This window comes from Symphalangus syndactylus, chromosome 13, assembly GCF_028878055.3.
Source record: "Symphalangus syndactylus isolate Jambi chromosome 13, NHGRI_mSymSyn1-v2.1_pri, whole genome shotgun sequence".
In the NCBI taxonomy this organism is placed as follows: domain Eukaryota; kingdom Metazoa; phylum Chordata; class Mammalia; order Primates; family Hylobatidae; genus Symphalangus; species Symphalangus syndactylus.
This window is the reverse complement of record NC_072435.2, coordinates 38903174-38929659: the sequence shown is the minus strand read 5'-3', so window position 1 is coordinate 38929659 and position 26486 is coordinate 38903174. Positions and strand designations below refer to the sequence as shown.

The following is a 26486-nucleotide window of genomic DNA, read 5'->3' as shown; positions in this document are numbered from 1 at the left end:
TCTGCACGTGTTTCTCAGCCCAGGTTTCAGTCCAGCGGAACTGGCTACCTCGGAATCCCAACTGCTCCTTTAGGGTGTCTTCCGCGATTCTCCGAGTGGAGTTAGGCGCCTGCCGACACTTCCCTAACCTTGGAGGCCCAGTACTTGCTTTTCATGAATGAACGGAGCCGGGACTGACTTTGCCTACGGCAAGTGGGTTGAGATAGCTGTTCCCCTCCTTCAGGCAGGGGCAAAAATTGACCTGTGCTTCTCACCAGGGTCAAAAAGTTCCTCAGGGAAGGGTGGGTTGTTCTTTGGGATTAGAGCTGATGAATTCATTAAATATCGGTTTAGGGAGGGGCTGAATACAGTAAAAGAACAGCCTTGAGCCTTGGAGGGTAAAGCCACGTTTTTAAGGAACAATTTAGAGCTGGCCAGGTCGTGCTTAACTTGGATGATCTCTAATCGCGCGAACTGCTCTTATACCCATTTGACAAGTGGGGAAACTGAGGCTTCAAGTGGCAGGAGGTCTCCCACTTTGTTATCAGCAGGGCAGGGAGGGGAAACTAAGACGTTCCAGGTCTCCAGCTCTTTACCATCTGCTCCTCTCTCAAGAGAAGGAAAAACGGTGCCCTACTGTCTTCAGACGTCGCAAGGATCAAGAAGATTTCTTTCTTCATTACCCTGCCCTTGCCAGAATTTCCTGCGCTGTTCCACCTCATTCAACTTCAGGTAGGGAAAGGGATTAGGCGTGGTTCAAAGTTTATTTTATTAGTTCATTTCGTTTTATTCAAAAATTTATATCCTTGTGGCTTTTTCATCTCCTTGTAAAAACTATCAAACAGTACTGCAAAAAGTGGCAGAGGCTTCTGTAGGAACCCGGCTTGTCTCAGGCACTTACTTTGTCCTGCTTTCTTTCCTTTGTCTCTGGGGTATAAAGACCACGCTCAGCTCTTTCCTTGCGCACACACAGCGTACTCCTCCCAAGTACCTCTGGATGGGGGAAGGGAGGCACATTTCAATTTTTAGTGGAGGAAGGTGACAAGGAGGGCGCTGGCTCTGGCCGAGGGGTTCCTGGATTCATCACACACAGGAAGTCCCCACGCGCTACCAAACTCCTGGCTCCAGCTAGAGAGCTTGCGGTCAGGTCAGTGTAAGATGCTGGGAAAACGAGACACTGGGAGGACCGGCTGGCTAGAGAGGCCAACGAAACGGCAACTCTGGTCACGTGACCGGGCCTTGTCTCAGCCCGGGTTTCCCAAGTGCCAGAGCACGTGTGAAGGTTGAACCTTCCGATTGGCTCGGCGGGACCAGTTTGAACGGAGTACGGGAGCCGCGGCGGCTCACCTACGGCCGCGTTTTTCTTTTTCTCTTTTTTTTTTTTCTTTTTTTTTTTTTTTTAAATTCTCTCTCTTTGGCTCCCTCCTTCCGCGCGAGTCTCTGGAGAAGCCGCAGCGCGAGTTGCCGCCGCTGCTGCCCGGGGCCGGGTAAGTGGGCCTCACTCAGAGCCCGACCCTCTTGGCCCCGGCTTGCGTCGACCCCCGCCGGGCACCGGGCCTGCGCCGCGCGCGGCCCGGGCGTCGGGGCCGCGCCCGACCGGGAAAAGCCGGGAACCCGGTTGGGCCCGATCCTCCTCGCAGCTAGAACGGGCCGGGCGGGGGAGGGGGGAACCGAGCAGAGCTTAGGGGGTGGGGCCTCGGAGCCAGGCCATGTCGGGGCTCCGCAAGAAGAGGGCCAGTGGGACTGCTGGGGTCGGGCTGGAGGGTATCTGATTGGGGGAAGCGTCTGGGGACTGCTTGGGGCCTGATTGGGGGACGTCGCGAGAATCGGGTGTGTGTAGGGGCATGTTTCGGTGGGGCTTGGTTGGGTCTGATTGGGGGAGGCCGCACTGAAAAGTTGAGCGGGGAGGGGGGAGGGGAGCTCGTTGGGTCCTGACAGGGAGGGGCGTCAGACTTCGGCCTAGAGGGTTTTCCTGGATCTGACTTCGAGGCGTTGCTGGGATCCGTTGAGGGGAATGCCCCGGGGGGTGTTCACCCAGGTCGAACTGGGGGAGGCTGCAAGGATCGGACCAGGGGGTTACTGACACGAGGTGGTGGGGGGCTCGGCCGAACTTGACTGGGAGAGGCAACAGAGATCCGTCAGCAGGGGTTACTGCTGACAGGGTCGGAGGGGATTTCAGGGAGAGGCTTGGCCAGACCTGATTGGGGAAGGCGACTGGGATCCGTCCGGGGGCTCCTATAGTGGGTTGGCCGGGCTTGGCTGGCTCTCATTCGAAGAGGCAGCAGAGACCTATCTGGGGACTGCTTTGGGCCTGATTAAGGGGAATCCTTAGAATTTGGCTAGGCCACAGAGGAGGACATCTGGCATCCACTGAGCTTGAAGGGCAGGAACAGGGGACAGGAGAGATCAGGACGGTCGTCTTGGGACGGTGCATCTGGGGAAGCTAAGAAATTGGACTAGGGCAGGAGGCCTCTGGGATCTGGCAGAGGTTAAGGGCCGAGTGTCGGGGGAAGGGCACTCTTCAGGGACTGTGCCTGCAAGGAAGAGACCACGGGGGCCGGGGCGCTATCACGGTCTGGGGCGGGGCCCGTGGATGTGGAAGCGGCTGGGCCCTCGCCCAGCCGCTGCGAGGGAGGTGGAAGCCTTCGGGCTCGGAGCCAGGGTCGGCGGCATGGGCCACCCTGGGACGAGGGCTCTTCGCTGGGTCCCATGAGGATCCGCCGGGCCCCGCCGCCGCCGCCGCCTGTGGCCCGTTTCCACATCCCCCCTCCCGCGCTCCCGAGCCCGCGACTGCGCGGCCGAGGATGGCGCAGCTGGCGGGGACCCCGCACTTGGGCGGGCGTGGATCGGAGGCCTCCGCCTGTCCGCCGAGGGCGTTCCCGTCGTCATGCGGCCACCGCGGCCTCAGGGGCTCCACCTGGGTCTCACACGGAGCCCCAGAGACCCAGCGCTGACCCCGGCCCCTACCCCCGCAGCTTGCCTTGCGCCATGGACTGGCAGCCAGACGAGCAGGGCCTGCAGCAGGTCCTGCAGCTGCTTAAAGACTCACAGTCGCCCAACACAGCCACTCAGCGCATCGTGCAGGATGTATCCTTCCTTCCTTCCGGGGCTAGGGGAACCGGGTAGATGTGTGCAGTTTCCAAAGGCCAGAGAGAGAAAGAGAGGGACTGACTCCCCTAGTCCCCAGATTTTTTCTGCTGTGCGGAGGATCTGCCCTGGACAGAGAAGGATTACAATTCCTGGGTCCCATTTCCAGAGCTGCGGGGATTGTTATGGAAAATGATGAAAATTCCTAATGCTCATCGAACGCTAGCATCTACTCCATTAACTACTAAAGTAGGCCCTGGCCTAATGGGGTGGCTCATGCCTGTAATCGGAGCACTTTGGTAGGCCGAGACAGGTAGATCGCTTGAGCCCAGGAGTTTGAGACCAGACTGGGCAATATAGGGAGACCCCATCTCTACAAAAAATACAAAAAATAGCTGGGTGTAGTGGCATGCACATGTAGTCCCAGCTACTTGGGAGGATGGCTAGAGCCCAGGAGGTAGAGGTTGTGGTGATCTGAGATTGTGCCACTGTACTCCAGCCACCCTGGGCGACAGAGTCAGACCCTGTCTCAAAGAAAAGATATATAGGCCAGACGCGGTGGCTCACGCCTGTAATCCCAGCACTTTGGGAGGCCGAGGCAGACAGATCACCTGAGGTCAGGAGTTTTGAGACCAGCCTGGCTAACATGGAGAAACCCTGTCTCTACTAAAAATACAAAAATTAAGCCAGGTGTGGTGGCAGAAGCCTGTAATCTCAGCTAATCAGGAGGCTGAGGCAGGAGAATCACTTGAACCTGGGAGGCAGAGGTTGCAGTGAGCCGAGATCGTGCCACTGCACTCCAGCCTAAGTGACACAGTGAGACTCTGTCTGAAAATAAATAAATAAATAAATATTTAAACCATGAGCATGATTCACCCCGAAATTTGGATTCCCTCTTTAAAAAAAAAAAAAAGGCACCATGGCCTGTTAGTGGGGAGAGCTGACTAGTAGCTGCCACTTTAAGAGGAGCAGGATTCTCCTTCCCTCTCCTGCTCTGGCTGGGTCTTCAGGAGTGGATGGTAAACTCAGACATTTCCACCCAACTCCTTGTATGATTTTTTTTTTTTGAGATGGAGTCTTGCTCTGTCGCCCAGACTGGAGTGCAGAGGCGCAATCTTGGCTCACTGCAGCCTTCACCTGCTGGGTTCAAGCAATTCTGCCTCAGCCTCCCAAGTAGCTGGGAATAGAGGCATGCACACATCATGCCCGGATAATTTTTTTGTATGTTTAGTAGAGATGGGGTTTCACCACGCTGGCCAGGCTAGTCTCGAACTCCTGACCTTGTGATATGCTCGCTTTGGCCTTCCAAAAAGTGCTGGGATTACAGGCATGAGCCACCGCGCTCGGCCCCTTATATGAATTTGATGTGTCTGAGGTGCTCTGTGTCATTGTGGGCTTATTAGGGAGCGGGATCCCCCAGGAGCTGGCAGCCTGGTCCCAGTGGTCAGAGATAGTGTCAGGTAGGTAGTGAGGGGGCCTGGCTGGGGGAAGGCCTCTGTCTTCCAAGTTCCTTAACAGCCTGGCAGAAACTCAAACAACTCAATCAGTTTCCTGACTTCAACAACTACCTGATTTTCGTCCTGACCAGACTCAAGTCAGAAGGTACGCCCTCTGCTCCCTTCCATGCGATCGGGAACCTGCTTTCTCCCCCGTGGGCCCCTGAACCTCAGCCTTCCTCCTCCCAGATGAGCCAACGCGCTCTCTCAGTGGCCTCATCCTCAAGAACAACGTGAAGGCGCACTATCAGAGCTTCCCACCCCCTGTGGCAGACTTCATCAAACAGGAGTGTCTCAACAACATTGGCGACGCCTCCTCGCTCATCCGAGCCACCATTGGTGAGAGGGGCAGCGGGGGTTGGCCTCTGAGGACACACTGAACTCTCACTTCTCAGCATGTTAAGTGTAGTGCTTCATGGAATGCTCTGGCACCCTCTATGGTAGTACTATTACTATTGCCATTTGATAGATGAGGAAGCTGAGGCGCTGAGCTATTAAGGGACCTGTCTGGGTAAGCAGCAGAAGTCAGAAACAGCTGAGGCAGTGCAGGGCCACGCTCTGGAACCACTCCCTCCTGAAACAGTCCTTCTTGCCTCTGAGACAGTCATGGAACATCTAGAATTTTGTGTTCGGCCTTGGGCTGAGTGCTAAGCGTATAGCAGTTAAAATAATGCAGGTATTCATGTTTCAGGTGCAATGGAATTAGGTTTTCGGCAGAGCCTTTTCTGACTCTTGGAAGGTGGCCTGAGGAAGTTACAGAAAGATGACTAAGAATTGGCCGGGCGCGGTGGCTCACGCCTGTAATCCCAGCAACTTTGGGAGGCCGGGGTAGGCAAATCACCAGAGGTTGAGTTCAATACCAGCCTAGCCAACATGGTGAAACCCCGTCTCCACTTAAAATACAAAAACTTAGCTGGCCAGGCACGGTGGCTCACGCCTGTAATCCCAGCATTTTGGGAGGCCGAGGTGGGCGGATCACAAGGTCAGGAAATCGAGACCATCCTGGCCAACATAGTGAAACCCCATCTCTACTAAAAATACAAAAAATTAGCTGGGCGTGATGGCACGCGCCTGTGGTCCCAGTTACTCAGGAGGCTGAGGCAGGAGAATCACCTGAACCCAGGAGTTGGAGGTTACAGTGAGGCGAGATGGCGCCCTGCACTCCAGCCTGGCAATACAGCGTGACTCTGTCTCAAAAAAAAAAAAATTAGCTAGGCGTGGTGGTGAACATCTATAATCCCAGCTACTCAGGAGGCTGAGGCAGGAGAATTGCTTGAACCCAGGAGGCAGAGGTTGCAGTGAGCCGAGACTGCGACACTACACTCCAGCCTGGGCAACAGAGCAAGACTCCGTCTCAAAAAAAATAAATAAATAAAAACAAAAAAATACTTTTGGCTGGGTGCGGTAACTCACGCCTATAGTCCTAGCACTTTGGGAGGCCAAGGCAGGCGGATCACTTGAGATCAGGAGTTGGAGACTAGCCTGGCCTACATGGTGAAACTCCGTTTCTACTGAAAATACAAAAAATTAGTTGGGAATTACAGCTGGTGGGCACCTGTAATCCCAGCTACTCGAGAGGCTGAGACAGGAGAATCGCTTGAGCCTGGGAGGCAGAGGTTGCAGTGAGCTAAGATAATGCCACTGTACTCCATCCTGGGCAACAGACTGAGATACCATCTCAAAAATAAAAAGTAACTTTTAGTCCTGCAAAAACCCCCTCCCAGGCCAGCAGGAGGATCTGGACTTCCTGAGCTCATTCTATGTGCCAGGTTCTTCGCTAAGTCGTTGAAACTTACTGATCCAGGCTAAGCGCGGTGGCTCACGCCTCTAATCCCAGCACCTTGGGAGGCTGAGGCGGGTGGATCACCTGAGGTCAGGAGTTTGAGACCTGGCCAACATGGTGAAACTCTATCTCTACTAAAAATACAAAAATTTGCTGAGTGTGGCAGCGGGTGCCTATAATCCCAGCTGTTTCGGAGGCTGAGGCAGGAGAATTACCTGAACTCCGCAGGTGGAGGTTGCAGTGAGCCAAGATTGCACCACTGCACTCCAGCCTGGACTACAGAGTGAGACTCCATCTCAAAAAAAAAAAAAAAAAAAAAAAAAAGAGAAAAAGAAACCTACTGATAACCTTAGTTAGGAGGCTGGTTTTCTTTGTCTCTTCTGAGGGCTGGAAGCACTGAGGCACACAGAGTGAGGGGATGTGGCTAAGGTTCCACAGTCCTCACTGTGTACCTACCCACTCAGCACCTTTCTCTCATTGACAGTTTCCACCCTTGGGAAACACTGCCATCTCGTGGCAGCAAATACCATCTCTGCACTTAACAGAACCCATATCCAGCTCTGTCACCAGATATGTGCACTGTCCTGGCACCTCAGATGCCTGCTGTATGTAACTCCTGGATGTCTAATAGGCAGTACAAGCATCCCTGCCACCTTCCTGCCCTTACCTCCTTTCCCTCTCATCATGCCTGTCCTTACGCCAGACCTTTGCACCACAGAGTCCCCTGCCTCAGATGCCCTTTCCCCAGAAACCTGGATGATTCCTCCCTCGCCTCCTTCACCTCCTTCAGGTCTTGGCTCAGATATCAAGGTGTCACCTCAACGAGGCCTGCTCTGGCCACCCAATTTAAAGTTGCTACCTTCACTTACAGCCCTTTTTCACCATCTTTTCTACTGTATTTCCCCCCTTAGTCCTTGGCATGTGGCCCCTCCCAGTTGTTTGTTTTTGTTTTGTTTTTGAAATGGAGTCTTGCTCCATCCCAGGCTGGAGTGCTGTGGCGTGATCTCTGCTCACTGCAACCTCTGCCTCCCGGGTTCAAGTGATTCTCCTGCCTCAGCCTCCCGAGTAGCTGGGATTACTGGTGCCCCCCACCACACCCAGCTAAGTTTTGTATTTTTAGTAGAGATGGGGTTTCACCATGTTGGCCAGGCTGGTCTCGATCTCCCAACCTCAAGTGATCCACCCACCTTGGTCCCCCAAAGTGCTGGGATTACAGGCATGAGCTGCCCATGCACGGCCCCTCCCAGTTTTTTTTGCTAATTTATCTTTACTTCATAGCTTGCTTCCAGCTCCCAAGGGTGAGGATTTTCTGTTTTGCTCTGTGCTGTGCCTCAGGGCCTGGAACAGAGTTGACTCACAGTAAAGCTCAGGGTACTTACTGAGTCAAGGAGTATCCTTCTACCTATGTCAAGGCCAGGAGCGGTGGCACATGCCTGTAATCTCAGTGCTTTTGGAGGCCGAGGCAGGAGGATTGCTTGAGGCCAGGAGTTTTAGGTCAGCCTGGGCAACATAGTGAGATCCCATCTCTACAAACAATTTTAAAAATTAGTTGGGCATGGTGGCATGTGCCTGCAGTCCCAGCTACTTAGGAGGCTGAGGTGGGAAGATGGCTTGAGGCCAGGAGTTTGAGGCTGCTATGGACTATTGATTGTGCCACAGCAATCCAGCGTGGGCAACAGAGCTAACTCTATCTCTTAAAAAAAAAAAGGAGGGGGGATGTGGAGGGCATACATGGGCTAGGGAACAGAAAGGCAGCACTGGGGGTGCCCAGTGGGAGGGGGAGGTACTGGGCAGCCCCCGCCCAGCCTCAGGCAGCGTCCTTTCCCGGCCGCCCCAGGCATTCTCATCACCACCATCGCTTCCAAGGGTGAGCTGCAGATGTGGCCCGAACTGCTGCCCCAGCTCTGCAACCTGCTTAATTCGGAGGATTACAACACTTGTGAGGTAGGTGAGAAGCCATGGATGGCCAGAGCGGGTATTGGGGGGCTGGGACCACCACCCACCTTTGTCTCTCTGCCCCTCTGCACTCAGGGAGCCTTTGGAGCCCTGCAGAAGATCTGCGAAGACTCATCAGAGCTTCTGGACAGTGACGCCCTCAACAGGCCCCTCAACATCATGATCCCCAAGTTCCTGCAGTTCTTCAAGCACTGCAGTCCCAAGATCCGGTGGGTGCAGCTCCCTGGGGGCTTCCAGGGAGCCTGAAGTGGGCAGGGTCAGGGTGACCCATGTGTCTGCTCCCCGCCAGGTCCCATGCCATCGCCTGCGTGAACCAGTTCATCATGGACCGGGCCCAGGCACTGATGGACAATATTGACACCTTCATCGAGGTGGGCCGCTGGGCTGGGGGTGGGCAGGGAGAGGACTGAGGGCCCCTACAGCTGACCCTGTTCCTCCCTGCAGCACCTATTTGCCCTGGCCGTGGATGATGACCCCGAGGTGCGGAAGAATGTGTGCCGCGCCCTGGTGATGCTTCTGGAAGTGCGGATCGACAGGCTCATCCCCCACATGCACAGCATCATCCAGGTGTGCATGGTCGAGGCCAGCCCAGGCGGGCAGGCAGGGGGCCGGTGGCAGGGGTCAGAGAGCCACCCCCAGCCAGGCCAGGCCTCAGCTTTTCCCCCCTACCACAGTACATGCTGCAGAGGACCCAGGACCATGATGAGAATGTTGCCCTTGAGGCCTGTGAGTTCTGGCTGACGCTGGCCGAGCAGCCCATCTGCAAGGAAGTCCTGGCCTCCCATCTGGTCCAGTGAGTGCTGCTGCTGCCCGCTGTCCCACCCCAGCTTCGACCTCTTGCTATGCCTCTGCCTTCCCTTCTGGTCACCTGCTGTGCTTCTCTCAGTCCACATCCTTGTCAGTTTACTTCAGTATATATTTATGTGTAAGCGGTAAGAATGCCACTTTTTGAAGACTTCAAAATTAGGTAACTGATAAGTGGAAAGAAATGAAAAATCAATGGCCACACGTGGTGGCTGATGCCTGTAATCCTAGCACTTTGGGAGGCCGAGGCGGGCAGATCACGAGGTCAGGAGATCGAGACCATCCTGGCTAGCATGGTGAAACCCCGTTTCTACTAAAAATACGAAAAATTAGCTGGGCATGGTGGCCTGCTCCTGTAGTCCCAGCTGCTCAGGAGAGTGAGGCAGGAGAATTGCTTGAACCCAGGAGGCTGAGGTTGCAGTGAGCCAAGGTCGCACCACTGCACTCCAGCCTGGGTGACAGAGCAAGACTCCATCTCAAAAAAAAAAAAAAAAGAAAGAAATGACAAATCAACAAAGGCTTCAGGTATGGCTGTATCCAGGAGCTCAAAGGATGTGAAAGGCATCTGTGTGGTCTCAGATCTGCTTCCCTTCTGTTGGCTTCATTCTTAGGCACAACCTTCCCTGTGGGTAGTGCTGTAGCCTTCTGTGCCCTTCTAGCTTAGGAACTTCAGAGTAAAGAAAAGTGTTTCCAACAAAAGTCCTAAAACTGACCCTCCTTGACAAACTTGGATTGCTTGCCTCTCTCCAAATCGTTTTTTTCCTTTTTATTTTGAGACGAGGTTTTGCTCTGTCATCCAGGCTGGAGTGGAGTGGCATAATCATGGCTCACTGCAGCCTTGACCTCCCAGCTGAAGCAATCCTCCTACCTCAGCCTCCCAAGTAGCTGGGATTACAGGCACATTCCACCACACCCAGCTAATCTTTTCTAAGTTTTAGTAGAGATGAGGTCTTGCTAAGTTGCCCGGGCTGGTCTCGAACCCCTGGCCTCAAGCAGTACTCCTGTCTTGGTCTCCTAAAGTGTTGAGATTACAGGTGCAAGCCACTGCAGCCAGCCCCCAAGTCATTATTATTATTATTTTTAAATTTTTGTTTTTGAGACGGAGTCTCACTCTGCTGCCCAGGCTGGAGTGCAGTGGCACAATTTTGGCTCACTGCAACCTCCGCCTCTCGGGTTCAAGGGATTCTCCTGCCTCAGCCTCCTGAGTAGCTGGGATTATAGGTGCCTGCCACCATGCTCAGTTAATTTTTGCATTTTTAGTAGAGACAGGGTTTCACCATGTTGGTTAGGCTGGTGTTGAACTCCTGAGATCGTGATCCACCTGCCTCGGCCTCCCAAAGTGCTGGGATTACAGAACCACCACGCCTGGCCTTATTTTATGTATTTATTTATTTATTTATTTGAGACACAGAGTCTCACTCTGTCGCCCAGGCTGGAGTGCAGTGGCACGATCTTGGCTCACTGCAACCTCCACCTCCTGGATTCAAGTGATTCTCCTGCCTCAGCCTCCCAAGTAGCTGGGATTACAGATGCGTGCCACCACGCTGGGCTAATTTTTTGTTTTAATTTTAATTTTTATTTATTTATTTATTTGGAGATGAAGTCTCGCTCTGTCACCCAGGCTGGAGTGCAGTGGCGCCATCTGCGCTCACTGTAACCTCCACCTCCCAGGTTCAAGCGATTCTCCTGCCTCAGCCTCCCAAGTAGCTGAGACTACAGGCGAGCGCCACCAAGCCCAGCTGATTTTTTGTATTTTTAGTAGAGACGTGATTTTGCTGTGTTAGCCAGGATGGTCTTGATCTCCTGACCTTGTGATCCGCCTGTCTCAGCCTACCAAAGTGCTGGGATTACAGGCGTGAGCCACCGTGCCAGGCCAATTTTTTTTTATTTTTAGTAGAGACGGGTTTTCACCATGTTGGCCAGGCTGGTCTTGAACTCCTGACCTTGTGTTCCGCCCACTTTGGCCTCCCAAAGTGCTAGGATTACAGGCGTGAGTCACCGTGCCCAGCATATTGTTTGTTTGTTTGTTTGTTTGTTTATTTATTTATTTATCATTCATTAGAGGTGAGGTCTCACTATATTGTCCCGATTGGTCTCAAACTTACGGGCTCAGGCAATCCTCCTGCATTGGTCTCCCAAAGTGCTATAATGACAGGTGTGAGCCCCCATGCCCGGCCCCAAATTATTATTGATAACAGTCTAGGGCTGGGCGGACGGCTCCTGGGGAATAACGAGACCTAGATGAGCAGGTAATGGAGGCTCTGTCACCTTCAACTCTGGGCTGCAGCTGAGGGGCTGGCTGCCCAGTCTGTTTGCTCCCCTACCCTGGCTAGTCTCTGCCCTATCTCAGGAAAGTGGCTAGGAATAGGACCGCACGTCCCTGCCTTAATGTTGTGCTAGGGACCAGGCACCGTACCAAGATTTTCAGTGTATTCAGGGGTCTGTAATTCACTGAGTGGCCAGGCCTGGGTCAAGAGCTTTCCTGCAGGCTGAGTGCCATGACTCATGCCTGTAATCCTAGTACTTTGGGAGGCTGAGGCAGGAGGATTGCATGAGCCCAGGAGTGTGAGGCTGTGGTGAGCTGTGATCGCACCAGTGCACTCTAGCCTGGGTGATAGGGTTAGACCCTGCTTCTAAAAAAAAAAAAAAAACCTTTCTGTGGAGGTAGGAGTGGTATCATTTATATCCTAATCATAGCAGCAGAGACTAGATTCCAATAATTCCCCAGAGGGAAATGGATCGATTTGTACCTAGCAGTACCATCATGCTCTGCAGGGTCTGCTCTGTGGCTGATTGGGGGGCTGGTCACTCTGTTGACACCTGTTTGCCTCCTCCCCAAGCTGTGCCTTCCCCCAGCTTTTGCCACGGCCCCTGCATCCCCATAAACAGCCCCTCTCTGTGCAGGTTGATCCCCATCTTGGTGAATGGGATGAAGTACTCGGAAATTGACATCATTCTGCTCAAGGTCAGGCAGGGCCCACCCAGCATGGGTGGGCATGGGCGTGGGTGTCATGGCTGTGGTCCCCAAAGTACTTAACAGTCTGCCTGTCCCCCAGGGGGATGTGGAGGAGGATGAGGCTGTCCCCGACAGTGAGCAGGACATCAAGCCACGCTTCCACAAGTCACGCACAGTCACACTGCCCCACGAGGCTGAGCGGCCTGATGGCTCCGAGGACGCGGAGGATGACGATGATGATGATGCTCTGTCCGACTGGAATTTGAGTGTGTGCCCCTGCCTTGGGGTGGGGTTGGGGTGGCAAGCCCTGGACTCCCTCTTGGGAGGTGACTAGAAGCTGATTAGAAGCTGATCGTGGCCGGGCGCAGTGGCTCACGCCTGTAATCCCAGCACTTTGGAAGGCTTGAGGTGGGCGGATCACGAGGTCAGGAGATTGAGACCATCCTGGCTAACACAGTGAAACCCCATTTCTACTAAAAATACAAAAAATTAGCTGGGCGTGGTGGCGGGCGCCTGTAGTCCCAGCTACTCGGGAGGCTGAGGCAGGAGAACGGCATGAACCGGGGAGGCGGAGCTTGCAGTGAGCCGAGATAGCGCCACTGCACTCCAGCCTGGGTGAAAGAGTGAGACTGTCTCAAAAAAACAAAAAAAAAAAGAAGCTGATCGTGAAGATTCTGATCATGGTCTCTGATCCTGGGAGTGCAGTCAAGGAAGGTCGGCCACCTGCCTGAGGGGCCGCCCTGAGCCTCCCCATTGTCCCCCCTTCCCCAGGGAAGTGCTCAGCGGCTGCACTGGACGTCCTCGCCAATGTCTTCCGGGAGGAACTGCTGCCCCACCTACTTCCGCTACTCAAAGGCCTCCTCTTCCACCCCGAGTGGGTGGTCAAGGAGTCGGGCATCCTGGTGCTGGGCGCCATTGCTGAGGGTGAGTGCACCTGATCTCTGAGCCCTGTGCTGGCATGAGACTGTAGGGCTGGCGCACATTACTGGCCACACCAATGCCTCAGCTCTCCCTGGAGGCCTACTCACCCCACTCCAAACAGCTCTGAGATTTCAATTCTCCCCTTGGTTTTTCGGCCTAAAAGGAACCCCTGGAGCCCCACAGTGCAAGGCCTCTTGTTCATTCTCGCAGGCAGGCAGTTCTTTCATGTTGTAAGCGTAATTACAGCAACAATGATAATAACAGCAGGCAAAGCTGCATGCTTGCCTTGTGTACTTACGTAGACAAACATCCTTGGCCCTCACCACCACCTGATGAGGTGGGTGCTGGATCCCAGTCTCAAAGATGGGGAAACTGAGGTACAGAAAGATCGATGCCACTTCCTTACAATCACCCAGGGTGTGTCTGGGCCTTAAACCTGTTCCTGGCTGCCAGGCTGGCCTGCCAGAGTCAGTAGTAACCCATGGTAGGTGGTGTTTCATCAAATTCAACCTGGTGTCCTGTAATTGGTGGGGTTTTCAGGCTCCCATGGTCCCGATGGGACATAAAACTTGTTATAGGAGGGCTTTGTGAGTCCGTTGGAGGCATGATATACCATTGCCTCAGCATCCAGACCTGTGCCAAAAATTTCAGGCATGGCAGCAAAAACCCTTAACCTTGTAAGCTTTGAAAGTTTGTCTAAAATTTGTCTAGTTACTGTGGTGCACGCCTGTAATCCCAGCTACTCAGGAGGCTGAAGCAGGACGACTGCTTTAGCCCAGGAGTCTGAGACCAGCCTGGGCAACGTAGGGAAACCCTCTTTCTACAAAAAATTTTTTTTTTTTTTTTTTTTTTTTTTTTTTTGAGACAGAGTCTCGCTCTGTCGCCCGGGCTGGAGTGCAGTGGCGCAATCTCGGCTCACTGCAAGCTCCGCCTCCCGGGTTCACGCCATTCTCCTGCCTCAGCCTCCGAGTAGCTGGGACTACAGGCGCACAAAAAAATTTTTAAAAAGGCCAGGTGTGGTGGCTCATGCCTGTAATCCTAGCACTTTGGGAGGCTGAGGCAGGCAGATTGTTTGAGCCAGGGTGTTCAAGACCAGCCTGGGCAATATAGTGAGATCTCATGTCTACCCAAAACAAAAACAAAAACAAAAAAACCTGATAAAATTAGCTGGCATGGTGGTAAGTGCCTGTAGTCCCAGCTAATTGGGAGGCTGAGGTGAGAGGTCCAGGCTGCAGTGAGCCATGATTGCGCCACTGCATTCCAGCATGGAGAACAGAGTGAGACCCTGTCTCAAAAAAAAATTGTCTAAAGAAATGTTTTGACATGTAATATGTGTTTAATGTATCTCATGTTAATAGGGTATGTATCACACAATACGCTTACATATGTTAATAGATTACATAAGCTGTGTTATTTATTTATTTATTTGAGACTGAGTCTTGCTTTCTTGCCAGGCTGGGGTGCAGTGGCACGATCTCGGCTCACTGCAACCTCCACCTCCCAGATTCAAGTGATTCTCCTGCCTCAGCCTCCCGAGTAGCTGGGACTACAGGTGCATGCCACCATGCCCAGCTAATTTTTTTGTATTTTTAGTAGAGACAGGATTTCACCACGTTGGCCAGGATGGTCTCGATCTCCTGACCTCATGATCTGCCTGCCTTGGCCTCCCAAAGTGCTGGGATTACAGGTGTGAGCCATCTTGCCCAGCCAGCCACTGCGCCTGGCCTCTTTTTTTTCTTTTTTTTTTTTTTTTTTTTTTTTTTGTTGAGATTGAGTCTGGCTCTTATTGCCCAGGCTGGAGTGCAGTGGTGTGATCTCGGCTCACTGCAACAACATTCTGCCTCCTGGGTTCAAGCGATTCTCCTGCCTCAGCCTCCAGAGTAGCTTGAGATTACAGGAATCTGCCACCAGGCCTGGCTAATTTCTTTCTTTTTTTTTTTTGAGACGGAGTTTTGCTCTTACTGTCCAGGCTGGAGTGCAATGGTTACAATCTTGACTCACTGCAACCTCTGCCTCCCCGGTTCAAGAGATTCTCCTACCTCAGCCTCCCAAGTAGTTGGAATTACAGGTGTCCACCACCACACCCGGTGGATTTTTTGTATTTTTAGCAGAGATAGGGTTTCTTTCACCATGTTGATCAAGCTGGTTTCGAACTCCTGACCTCAGGTGATCCATCCACCTCAGCTTCCCAGAGTTCTGGGATTATAGGTGTGAGCCACCGCACCTGGCCTGTATTACATGTTTATGGTAAAAAGATCTATAGGAGTTGAACTCAAACTGGTAAACATAGATCTTGTGTCTTGGGTTATTGGGGGATATGCTATTATCTTTGTTCTCTTTAAATAAAAGAGCAGTGTTCGTGATCTTTTAGAAAAAAAAAACAAAAAAAACGCTGGGTGTGGTGGCCCGAGCATGTAATCCCAGCACTCTGGGAGGCCAAGGCGGGTGGATCACCTCACGTCAGGGGTTCAGGACCAGCATGGCCAACATGGCAAAACCCCATCTCTGTTAAAAATACAAAAATTAGCCAGGCGTGGTGGCGCATACCTGTAGTCCTAGCTATTGGGAGGCTGAGGCACGAGAATCACTTGAACCTGGGAGGCAGAGGTTGCAGTGAGTGGAGATCACACCACTGCACTCCTCCTTGGGGGACAGAGCGAGGCTCTGTCTCAAAGAAAACATTAAAAAATTTTTTAAAATGGCTGGGCACAGTGGCTTATGCCTGTAATCCCAGCACTTTGGGAGGCCGAGGTGGGTGAATCAACGAAGGTCAGGAGTTCAAGACCAGCCTGGCTAGCACGGTGAAACCTCATCTATACTAAAAGTATGAAAAATTAGCCGCGCATGGTGGCCCACGCTTGTAGTCCCAGCTACTCGGGAGGTTGAGGCAGGAAAATTGCTTGAATCAGGGAGGTGGAGGTTGCAGTGAGCCAAGATTGTGCAACTGTGCTTCAGCTTGGGCAATAGAGCAAGACTCCGTCTCAAAAAATAATAATAAATTAAAAATTAAACAAAAATAAGGAGAAATAGAAAAATCACAAACGGCCGGACACCTATAATCGCAGCACTCTGGGATCTGGGAGGCTGAGGTGGGATCACCTGAGGTCGGGATTTTAAGACCAGTCTAGCCAACACGGTGAAACCCCGTTTCTACTAAAATACAAAAATTAGTCGGGTATGGTGGTGGGCGCTTGTAATCCCAGCTACTTGGGAGGCTGAGGCAGGAAATCACTTGAATGTGGGAGGCAGAGGCTGCAGTGAGCCCAGATCACGCCACTGCAGTCTAACCTGGGCGACAGAGCAAGACTCCATCTCAAAAAAAAAAAAAACAAAAAAAACCTCACAAACGTCTTAAGAACTGTTTCAAATGCAAGGTGCTTTTATTCCATTTGGGTCACTGCTGCCCCATAAAACCCCACTCACTATGTAACGGAACCAATTTTGAATTAATGCATGAATTCAATTAACACATGAATTAATGCATGAATTGAATTAGCACGATAACACGGGGCTCTTTGGCTGGGCGTGGTGGCTCACACCTGTAATCCCAGCACTTTGGGAGGCCAGGGCGGGTGGATCATGAGGTCAGGGGACTGAGACCATCCTGGTCAACGTGGTAAAACCCCATCTCTACTAAAAATACAAAAAATTCTCCGGGCATTGTGGCAAGGGCCTGTAATCCCAGCTACTCGGGAGGCTGAGGCAGGAGAATGGTTTGAACCAGGAGGTGAAGGTTGCGGTGAGCCATGATCATACCACTGTGCCCCAGCCTGGGCGACAGAGTGAGACTCTGCCTCAAAAAAAAAAAAAAATAAAGATAACCCGGGGCTTTGGGATGAGAGGCTTCTGCTGTTTCCCCTCCTGTGCCTGCCTTTACCTGGCTCTGTGAAATGAGTCTGGGCCAGTGATTTAACCTCTAAGCCTCAGTTTCCGTATATGTTGTGTGCGGCTGACTCTTCTCTCCATAGGGTAGGTGTGGCTGGGCCCAGCTTGTTCCTGGGGCCCAATCAAACTGCCCCCTCTTGGTTCCCTTTCCTTGTAGGCTGCATGCAGGGCATGGTGCCCTACCTGCCCGAGCTGATCCCGCACCTGATCCAGTGCCTGTCGGATAAGAAGGCCTTGGTCCGCTCCATCGCCTGCTGGACGCTGAGCCGCTATGCCCACTGGGTAGTCAGCCAGCCACCCGACATGCATCTCAAGCCCCTGATGACAGAGCTGCTCAAACGCATCCTGGATGGCAACAAGAGGGTACAGGAGGCGGCCTGCAGGTGACCCTGGACCCCTGATCCCACAGCCCCTACTCTCCCCCGGCCACCCTCTGGGAAGTGATGACACCTTTGACCGTTGATGTGGAACTGATTTCTCTCATATTCGTACTGGCTGATCCTGAATTGCCTTCCCTGACTGCCCATGGCCCAGTGTCACCTGCCATGGTCCACTGAGCCCCCCGCCTCATCCTCCCTCCCACCAGTGCTTTCGCCACCCTGGAGGAAGAAGCCTGCACGGAGCTGGTGCCCTACCTCAGCTACATCCTGGACACCCTTGTCTTTGCCTTTGGGAAATACCAGCACAAGAACCTGCTCATCCTCTACGACGCCATTGGCACCCTGGCCGACTCTGTAGGCCACCACCTCAACCAGCCGGTGAGACCCCAGAGTGGTCCCGCCTCCTGATCCCCGTGCCCCTGGGCATCCAGTGACCTGGTGGCAACCCCGTGTTGCACGCCAGGGACGTGGCCGTGACCTCGACAGGCAGACAGACAGACCCGGCCCCGCCCTCGCCCTGCTCCCTGTCTAGTGGGGGAGAAAGACAGTTATGAGACAGCGTGGTAAGTGCTGTGCTTCGGGAACCAGGAGGCGGTGACCCAGGCTCCCAGGGGGGTGGGGTGGGGAGGGCAGTGCTTGGACAGGTGAGAAGAATGAAGGCTTTGAGGTCTAGCCGGATGGCAGGCCTTTCAGGGTCCCATCAGCCGCGGTGAGGCGCTCAGGCCTCACCACTCGGGCAACAGGTGCCTGAGTCACAGTGTGCCACCCTGACCCAGGGAGCGCCAATTTCGTGCTCCCTCTCCAGGAATACATCCAGAAGCTGATGCCCCCACTGATCCAGAAGTGGAATGAGCTCAAGGACGAAGACAAGGACCTCTTCCCCCTGCTGGAGGTGAGTGGGCTCCTGCCCCTCACCCGAAGCCCATCCTGCCCACCCTGCCTGAGTTCTCCCCACCTGCCTTCCTCCCTGCCAGTGTCTGTCATCGGTGGCCACCGCCCTGCAGAGTGGCTTCCTGCCTTACTGTGAGCCCGTCTACCAGCGCTGTGTCACCCTTGTGCAGAAGACACTGGCTCAGGCCATGGTGAGCACCCCTAGGCCCGTCACCTGTGCTTCTGCATTGGCCTGCCTCAGGCCTGCTCCACTCACCCATGCCCCATCCCCATCTGTGTCTAGATGTACACCCAGCACCCCGAGCAGTATGAGGCTCCCGACAAGGACTTCATGATTGTAGCACTGGATCTGCTCAGCGGCCTGGCCGAGGGCCTGGGTGGTCACGTGGAGCAGCTGGTGGCCCGCAGCAACATCATGACATTGCTGTTCCAGTGCATGCAGGTGGGTGGGGACCTGGACAGTGATGACACCCAGCAGCCTGCGTGGGCTGCCCCGGCGGGAGTCAGGACCTGGTTGTGCCCAAAGGAAATCAGAGAAAAGGCGCTGTTCTAATTATTTTAAAGAGTAATCCTGGAGGCCAAGGCAGGAGGATTGCTTGAGCCCGGGAGTTTGAGACCAGCCTGGGCAACACGGTGAAATCCCGTCTGTACTAAAAATACAAAAATTAGCCAGGCGTGGTGGTGGGCGCCTGTAATCCCAGCTACATGGGAGGCTGAGGCAGGAGAATTGCTTGAACCCAGGAGACGGAGGTTGCAGTGAGCTGAGATCATGCCACTGCACTCCAGCCTGGGCAATAAACTGAGACTTTGTCTTCAAAAAAAAAAAAGAAAGGAAGAAAGAAGGAAAGAAAATAGAAAACGTGAAAGCCCAAGTCCCTGCCCCAGCACAGTTGGCTGGGTTCTACATCCCAAGATTCAAGCAACCTCAGATTGAGAATACTCAGAGGAAAAATTACGTCTGTACTGAACGCATACAGACATTTGTTCTTGTTATTATTCCCTAAACAATACAGTATAACAACTATTCCCATATTGTTGACATTGTATTAATGATTTAGAGATGATGCTAAGTGTACAGGAGAATGTGCATAGGTGCATATGCAAACACTATGCCCCCCCCGCACTGCCCCCCACCTTTTTTTTGCGACAGAGTCTCACTCAGTCACCCAGGCTGGAGTGCAATGGTGTGATCTTGGCTCACTGCAACCTTCACCTCCAGGGTTCAAGCAGTTCTCCTGCCTCAGCCTCTCAAGAAGCTGGGACTACAAGCGTGTCCCACTATGCCTGGCTAATTTTATTGTATTTTTAGTAAATACAGGGTTTTGCCGTGTTGGTCAGGCTGGTCTCAAACTCCTGACCTCAAGTGATCGGCCTGCCTCGGCCTGCCGAAGCGCTGGAGATTACAGGCGTGAGCCACTGCGCCTGGCCCTAACACTATGCCACTTTATATCAAGGACTTGCACATCCGTGGATTTTGATATCTGCGGGGACCTGGAAAGAATCCCCCACGGACACTGAGGGATGACCGTTGGGGCACTGCCATCTCCCATTTGCAGATGTCGGCTGGAGACTAGGGAGGTTAAGGAACAGCTGGGAGCCCTAGAACTGGAAAGCAGCAGAGGCTGGACATGCAGCAGGGACTGTGTCCCCTGAGCTGTCCTGGTTAGGAGGAGGGGAGCCTAGCCACACTGATCTTTCTTGAATCCCCAGGATTCGATGCCTGAGGTCCGGCAGAGCTCCTTTGCCCTCCTGGGAGACCTCACCAAAGCCTGCTTCATCCATGTCAAGCCCTGTATCGGTACGACACTCGCCTTGTCCCTAACCCATGACCCCAGCCCCAGCCTCAAGTGATGGAGAGCAATACCCGGGGATGACTGTGACCACATTGGGATGTATTCGTACTGTCTGATGGGGCCTGCTGGACTAGGTCCTGCAGCTTACCCTGGCTGGCCCTCCTTCTCAGCACCCCTGTTTCTTCCCACCAGCCGAGTTCATGCCCATTCTGGGCACCAACCTGAACCCAGAGTTCATCTCCGTCTGCAACAATGCCACCTGGGCCATTGGTGAAATCTGCATGCAGATGGGTGAGTGCCTGCAAGTGGCAACATGCCCCCCCCCGCATTAGCCTGTTCTTAACCTGGGGGCGGTAGCCTAGCTCTGACTGACAGCTTCCTTCAAGGGAAGTCTCTGGGGGGTCGTCAGGGGTGGATCCAAGCAGAAAGGTCATTTATGATTGGCTTCTCCAAAGAGGAAGGATAGGATGGCTGTTCTGATTGGACCGTTTTGTGTAGTTGGCTAAAACTCATTCGGATTGGTTGGGTGACTTTGGCTTTTTTTCTTTTGACTTGGGCAGCGTGTTGTCACCTTAGCGACTCCAGGGAAGCCTCTGATGTTTGGAGGGTGTGGGTCTGTCCCTGGTTGGCCAGGGATTCTGGGTGGGGATTAGCCGGAGGAGGTCTTTCGTTTCCTCACTGGTAGTGGTTGGCCAGTCTTTAGTTGGAACTGGGGTGAGTAGTGAGTGAGGGAGGCGGCCCCCTGGCCCCCTGTGGGTGGCGGGGGCTGTGCAGAGCTCTGATTGGGTGCTCCCCCAGGGGCAGAGATGCAGCCTTATGTGCAGATGGTCCTCAACAACCTGGTGGAGATCATTAACCGACCCAACACACCCAAGACACTGCTGGAAAACACAGGTGGGCACCTGGCCCGGCTGCTGCCTGCACCCCTGCCCGCCTTCTGGAGGTGGGGTTCTGGGCTGGGAAGGGCATCAGAAAGGGCCTTGTCAAGGAACCAAGGAGGGTGTCTGGAAGTACCTGGAAGGAGGCACTGGGAGAAGCCCCAAGAAAGATGCAGCCTCAGGCTGGGTGCAGTGGCTCATGCCTGTAATCTCAGCACTTTGGGAGGCAGACCACCTGAGGTCAGGAGTTCGAGACCAGCCTGGCCAACATGGTGAAACCCCATCTCTACTAAAAAATACAAAAATTAGCCGGGGGTAGTGGCACATGCCTGCAATCCCAGTTACTCGGGAGGCTGAGGCAGGTTGCACTGAACCAAGATCATGCCACTGCACTCCAGCCTGGGCAACAGAGCAAGACTCCATCTCAAAAACAAAACAAAACAAAAAACAAAAAGGAAAGAAAGAAAAGGAAAGGGGAAGGAAAGAAAAATAAATGCAGAGAGACCTGGGAAGAGACTCAGGTGTGATGAGGAGGACCCCTGGCTGGGCCAAGCTTGGGGGACCAGGGTGGCTGCAGTAGCCATTCCCTTGGGGCTCATGGGGCGGGGCTTGGTGCCTTGTGCCAGAGGCCCCGCCACGTACCGTCCCGGGGCCACTCGGGGTTGCAGGTCGCCTGACGAGTCCCTCTGCCATTCCAGCCATCACCATCGGCCGCTTGGGCTACGTGTGCCCCCAGGAGGTGGCACCTATGCTGCAGCAGTTCATCCGGCCTTGGTGTGTGTCCACGTGTCAAGCCTGCTGTGTGGTGGGCGGGACGGGCCCAACCCCCTCCCTCGCCTGTGCACTTCCAGCCCCATTTGCCTACTGACTCCCTGCCCCGCCCCACCCCCACAGATGCATGTCCCAGGCCCACTCACTGATACCCAGTGACCCAGCCTTCCACAGATGCATGCCCTGCCTGCCCTCTGACCTCCAGCTGCTCACCTTCCCACAGGTGCACGTCCCTCAGGAACATCAGGGACAATGAGGAGAAGGACTCAGCCTTCCGCGGCATCTGCATGATGATTGGTGTCAACCCGGGGGGCGTTGTGCAGGTTGGGGCAGCTGGGCTCTGAGGGTAGGTGCGGGCGCTGGGCTCGGGCGGCCCCTCACCTGGGATCCGTCACATTTCAGGACTTTATTTTCTTCTGCGATGCTGTAGCCTCCTGGGTGAGCCCGAAGGATGACCTTCGGGACATGTTTTATAAGGTGAGGCTCTGACTGGGCCCTGATCTAGTTCCGGGAGCAGGCAGGGGTGAGACCATCTGGTAACAATGGGGCCTGGAGATGGGGGAAGAGGCGCACTCCCCTTGTTCTGCCCCTGCCTACCCCTCACCACCACCCTCCGCACAGATTCTCCACGGCTTCAAAGACCAAGTTGGGGAAGATAACTGGCAGCAGTTCTCTGAGCAATTCCCGCCACTGCTCAAGGAGAGGCTGGCGGCTTTCTACGGGGTCTAGGTGATCATGGAGACTGCCAGGTGAGGAGACTGCAGCTGGCAAGTCAGCACTGTCTTGGGGGCCGAAAGGTCCCAGGCCATGACCTTCCTCCTCCTCCTGCAGGTTTCTGTCTGCGTCGTCGTCGGAGGGATTACTGGGGAGTGCGCTGCATCCAGAAGTCGCTGTGCCCTGGTTGAGGGGGGTTAGGGAGGAGTGAGTGGGACTCAAATCCAGATGCCTTCCCCGTCTGTCCGTCCGTCCGTCCACCTGCCCTCCTGGCAGGTGGGTGGGGCCACCATGCTCATCCTACAAACGGGGAGGTGGGGGGGACTTCTGGTGGGCAAGGGCCCCTGGGCTCTAATAGGATCATCTCTGGCAGCCCACTTGGGCCGGCTACATGGGAGGGAGGAATCTACACAGCTGACCGAATCCGGCTTCGGATGAGGTGAGAGAGGAGCAGGTCAGGAGGGGGGCCCTTGTAGGGACGCGTACACTCACACAGACACACATGGCCACACGCATGTGCAGGTGCCATAACCGGCGAGGCTGGGCCAGCCGCTCCACCATTTCCCCGACTGCATGGAGACAGTAGAATTAGTGAACCCCTGAGTTAACCCGTAAGGCCTTCCGTGTAACCTGCATCTAGAGTTTAAGAAGCTTCTGCTGTTTTGCTGGAATTGGCGGTGACTGGGGAGGGCTGGGTGGGTGGGGGGCCTCAGGCGGGATCTCGGGGCGGGGGGAGAAAGATGGTGACCTTGGGAGTCGCCCTGTCAGCACGCACATGCTTGGGACCCGCTCCACACACTCCCTGCCAGCTTTGTTGCAGCCTCAGCTGGTGTGTCTCCGTCCTTGTCCTAGCCTGGCTCGCAGGGTGAGAACCACTGGAGTGGCTGGGGCTGGCCAGAGGTCACCCTTTCTCCTTCCTGTGTGCTCCAGTGGCTTTTGAAGACACTGGGTTGGGACCTTTTTCCTGAAGAGAGCTGGGTGTAGCCAGAGCTACTGGCACCTACCCCTAGCATCTCTCTCTGTAAGCAGCTTCAGGGGCAGTCCGTTTCTCTGTGCTTCTGAAAGCCCCCTTCTCACGTTTCAGGCCGGAGTTTTAACTCAAGGGTCGGGGCAGGGGCATTTGTTTGATGATGACAGAGGACACAGGTTTATGCTTTGCCAGCAAAAAGGAAAACCAAGGCTTGGTGGAAGGGAAAGGTGGTGTGTCCCCTGTGCCCTACTCCATCTCCCTGGGACTTCCTGCTCATCATAGTACCCAGTGAGCCCAGAGATCCTACTAGACTGGGTCAGCAATTCTAGAGAACCTTCCGGAATAGTCTGGGAACATGGTCAAGGTGGGAGGGGCTCCCCTAGAGAGGGTGGGGGTGTAGTTACTTCCCAGTTGGCCAGAAAACTGGGCCCTGCAGACCCCCTTAGCATTTTTTCCCTTTTTTTCCTTCCCTGCTTTCTACTTCTTTGGGGAGCCCCTTGTGTTTTGGAGTTTGACTGGAGTCTTGCATCCTGGGGCCTGCTCCATCTATCCCTCCTCGGCGCCAGACCCTCCATCCACGCCCTGTGTCTTTCCATAGTCAGGGTCAGGCCCTGCCTCTATTCCAAGGGGCACTCCGTACACATTCCATAAATTAGCTGGGTGTCCCTGCACGCCCACCCCATGAAACTCGAGCAGGTCTCTGGAAGCCATTTGTTAAAAAAAAAAAAAAAAAAAAAAAAGTTTTAAAAATACCTTTTAATTTTCTGGTAATTCCAGTTCTTTGGAGCATCCTCTGCTGGGTCTTGGGGTGTGTGGATGGATTGGCTGTCTGATGGGATTGGTAACCCCTCACTACTCAAGATGGGGGGATACAAACACCTTCAGGGAAGGGGAGCCTGGTTCTTCTCATTTTCCTTTTTTTTTTTTTTTAAAAATATTTAATTTTTTAATTTATTTTTGGTTATTTTTTGCACAATGAAGTTTCAGCTTCTCAACCTTCTCCCCTACCCAGGGCTGTGGACCCAGACTGGCCTTGAGCCACAGTCCCTCTTTCCCTCCTCCCCCTCTTCCCCCTGCGGGCTCCCGGGTCTGTCCATTTGTTACTGTGCTGTGCTGGGGATTGGCGCCAAGGTGGCGTGAGATTCCACTTGTGTAGAACTTTGTTGAGTAAAGATCAGTTTCTTGTGAACTCCTTAGTCTGTGGCTTCCTGTGTCCTTGGCTTTGGTAGTGAAGAAATGTGGGGGGGCACTGGGGATACTTGAGAGTGGGAACATAGATGAATGTGAAAGATGGAAGATTAAATTTGTAACATATATGAAATGTGCAGCTCATTCTCTGGGACTTCAACTAAGGGTGAGCCATTAGTGTCACAGCCCAGGTTCAAGATGCCCCTCTGCCGTAGTTTAAACTGAGTGGTAAGGGGTGAGGCCTTGCCACACTCTTACCATCAGCTGACCCTGGGTCAAGGTTTTCCTAGAAGGCTCAGCCCAGCCCTAGGCCTGAGGGTAATTTAATTAATATTAGTTACAATTACTCAGGCAAATGAGAAGTAGTTTCAGCTGTGGGGGAAAAACCCACAATCTTCAGAATAAAATGTTTTTTTTTTTTTTTTTTGAGACCAGGTCTTGCTCTGTCACCCAGGCTGGAGTGCAGTGGCACAATCATGGCTCAGTGCAGCCTCAACCTCCCTGGCTCAAGCAATCCTCCCGCCTCAGCCACCTAAGTAGCTGGGACTACAGGTGCATGCCACCATGCTGGCTAATTTTTTTATTTTTTGCAGAGGGGATTTTCGCTATGTTGCCGAGGCTGGTCTTCAACTCCTGGGCTAAAGCAATCCACCTGCTTTAGCCTCCCAAAGTGCTGGGATTACAGGTGTGGGCCACCGCCCCCAGCCAGAATAAAATCTTATTGCAACCCTGGTGTGGCCCAAAGATCAACGTGGGAAAATTAAAAAATACTGACACACATCCAATATTCAACAAATAAGGCCTGCATTCTAGTGAGATGATAGACTATAAAAAGTGGAACTGTGCTAAGTCCTATAGAGAAAAACAGGAAGGCAGAGAGAATGGTGGGGGAAACGGTTGAAATCTTATGTAGGGTGACCTGCAAAGGCCACACTGAGAAGATGATGTTTGAACAGAGCCATGTAGAGAAGAGTGTCAAGTAGAGGAAACAGCAAGGACTGCTCAGATGACCTACATGGATTGGTTAGCTGCCTGGCTCAGAAGAGGCTTTCAGTAAATACCTGCAGTTTTTTTGTTTGAGACAGAGTTTTGCTCTTGTTGCCCAAGCTGGAGTGCAATGGTGCCATCTCAGCTCAATGCAACCTCCGCCTCCCAGGCTCAAGTGGTTCTCCTGCCTCAGCCTCTCGAGCAGCTGAGATTACAGGTGCCTGCCACCACGCCCGGCCAATTCTTTGTATTTTTAGTAGAGACGGGGTTTCACCATGTTGGCCAGGCTGGTCTTGAACTCCTGACCTCAGGTGATTAACCCACCTTGCCTCTCAAAGTGGTGGGATTACATGCCTGAGCCACCGCACCCAGCCAACATGCTGTTTTAAGTGTGATGTTAGTTAGGCCAGGCGCGGTGGCTCACGCCTGTAATCCCATCACTTCAGGAGGCTGACGCGGGCGGATCACGAGGTCAGGAGTTTGAGACCAGCCTGGCCAACATAGTGCAACCCCGTCTCTACTAAAAAAATACAAAAATTAGACGGGTGTGGTGGCGCGTGCCTGTATTCCCAGCTACTCTGGAGGCTGAGGCAGGAGAATCGCTTGAACCCGGGAGGCGGAGGTTGCAGCCAGCCGAGATCGCGCCACTGCACACCAGCCAGGGCGACAGTGTGAGACTTAGTCTCAAAAAAAAAAAATGATGTTATTAAAAGTAACTTTCTGCCGGGCGCAGTGGCTCATGCCTGTGATCCCAGCACTTTGGGAGGCCGAGGCGGGTGGATCACAAGGTCAGGAGATTCAGACCATCCTGGCTAATATGGTGAAACCTGTCCCTACTGAAAATACAAAAATTAGTTCAGCTGGGCGCGGTGGCTCACGCCTGTAATTCCAGCTCTCAGGGAGGCAGAGGCGGGAGGATAGCTTGAGCCCAGGAGTTTGAGACCTGCCTGGGCAATATAGCAAGACCCCGTTCTCCACGAAAAGGAAGACAAAAAAATAATAAGCATAAAAATTAGTTCGGCGTGGTGGCGTAGTCACTTCTGTAGT

At 53.5% G+C, this 26486-nt stretch overlaps 1 protein-coding gene and 2 non-coding genes across 11 annotated transcripts; all 3 read left to right on the top strand.

Moving 5' to 3' along the window:
* TNPO2 (transportin 2) lies at positions 1-24453 on the top strand. 9 transcript variants are annotated; one of them, XM_063616086.1, is made up of 26 exons: positions 12-192; positions 595-711; positions 2955-3066; positions 4593-4668; positions 4752-4901; positions 8183-8289; positions 8377-8510; positions 8591-8672; positions 8746-8868; positions 8976-9094; positions 12010-12070; positions 12162-12327; positions 12833-12985; positions 17025-17250; positions 17454-17625; positions 18053-18139; positions 18222-18329; positions 18422-18580; positions 19849-19936; positions 20124-20222; positions 20730-20825; positions 21508-21583; positions 21804-21903; positions 21983-22057; positions 22202-22303; positions 22412-24453. In XM_063616086.1, the coding sequence occupies exons 1-26, from the start codon at positions 158-160 to the stop codon at positions 22493-22495; spliced, it is 2907 nt and encodes a 968-aa protein (XP_063472156.1). In that variant the 5' UTR covers positions 12-157; the 3' UTR covers positions 22496-24453. The 9 variants fall into 9 exon arrangements, with proteins under 9 accessions (XP_063472157.1, XP_063472156.1, XP_063472158.1 ...); XM_063616087.1 differs by lacking the exon at positions 22412-24453 and having other exon boundaries at positions 1-192; positions 21478-21583; positions 22202-22329; XM_063616088.1 differs by lacking the exon at positions 22412-24453 and having other exon boundaries at positions 13-192; positions 22202-22329.
* LOC129461351 (small nucleolar RNA SNORD41) lies at positions 17302-17371 on the top strand. The gene has a single exon (XR_008650503.1). It is a non-coding gene; the product is annotated as a small nucleolar RNA SNORD41 (small nucleolar RNA).
* Positions 19978-20054, top strand: LOC129461382 (small nucleolar RNA ZL2). Its single transcript, XR_008650527.1, has one exon. It is a non-coding gene; the product is annotated as a small nucleolar RNA ZL2 (small nucleolar RNA).
* Positions 24454-26486: the final 2033 nt, after the last annotated feature.

Coding starts and splice junctions, on each gene's coding strand:
- TNPO2 (XM_063616085.1), top strand. CDS start 2,689: ATGAGGATCCGCCGGGCCCCGCCGCCGCCGCCGCCTGTGGCCCGTTTC. Junction 9,095..12,009: donor CTGGCCTCCCATCTGGTCCA/GTGAGTGCTGCT, acceptor CTCTCTGTGCAG/GTTGATCCCCATCTTGGTGA. Junction 12,328..12,832: donor TCTGTCCGACTGGAATTTGA/GTGTGTGCCCCT, acceptor CCCCTTCCCCAG/GGAAGTGCTCAGCGGCTGCA.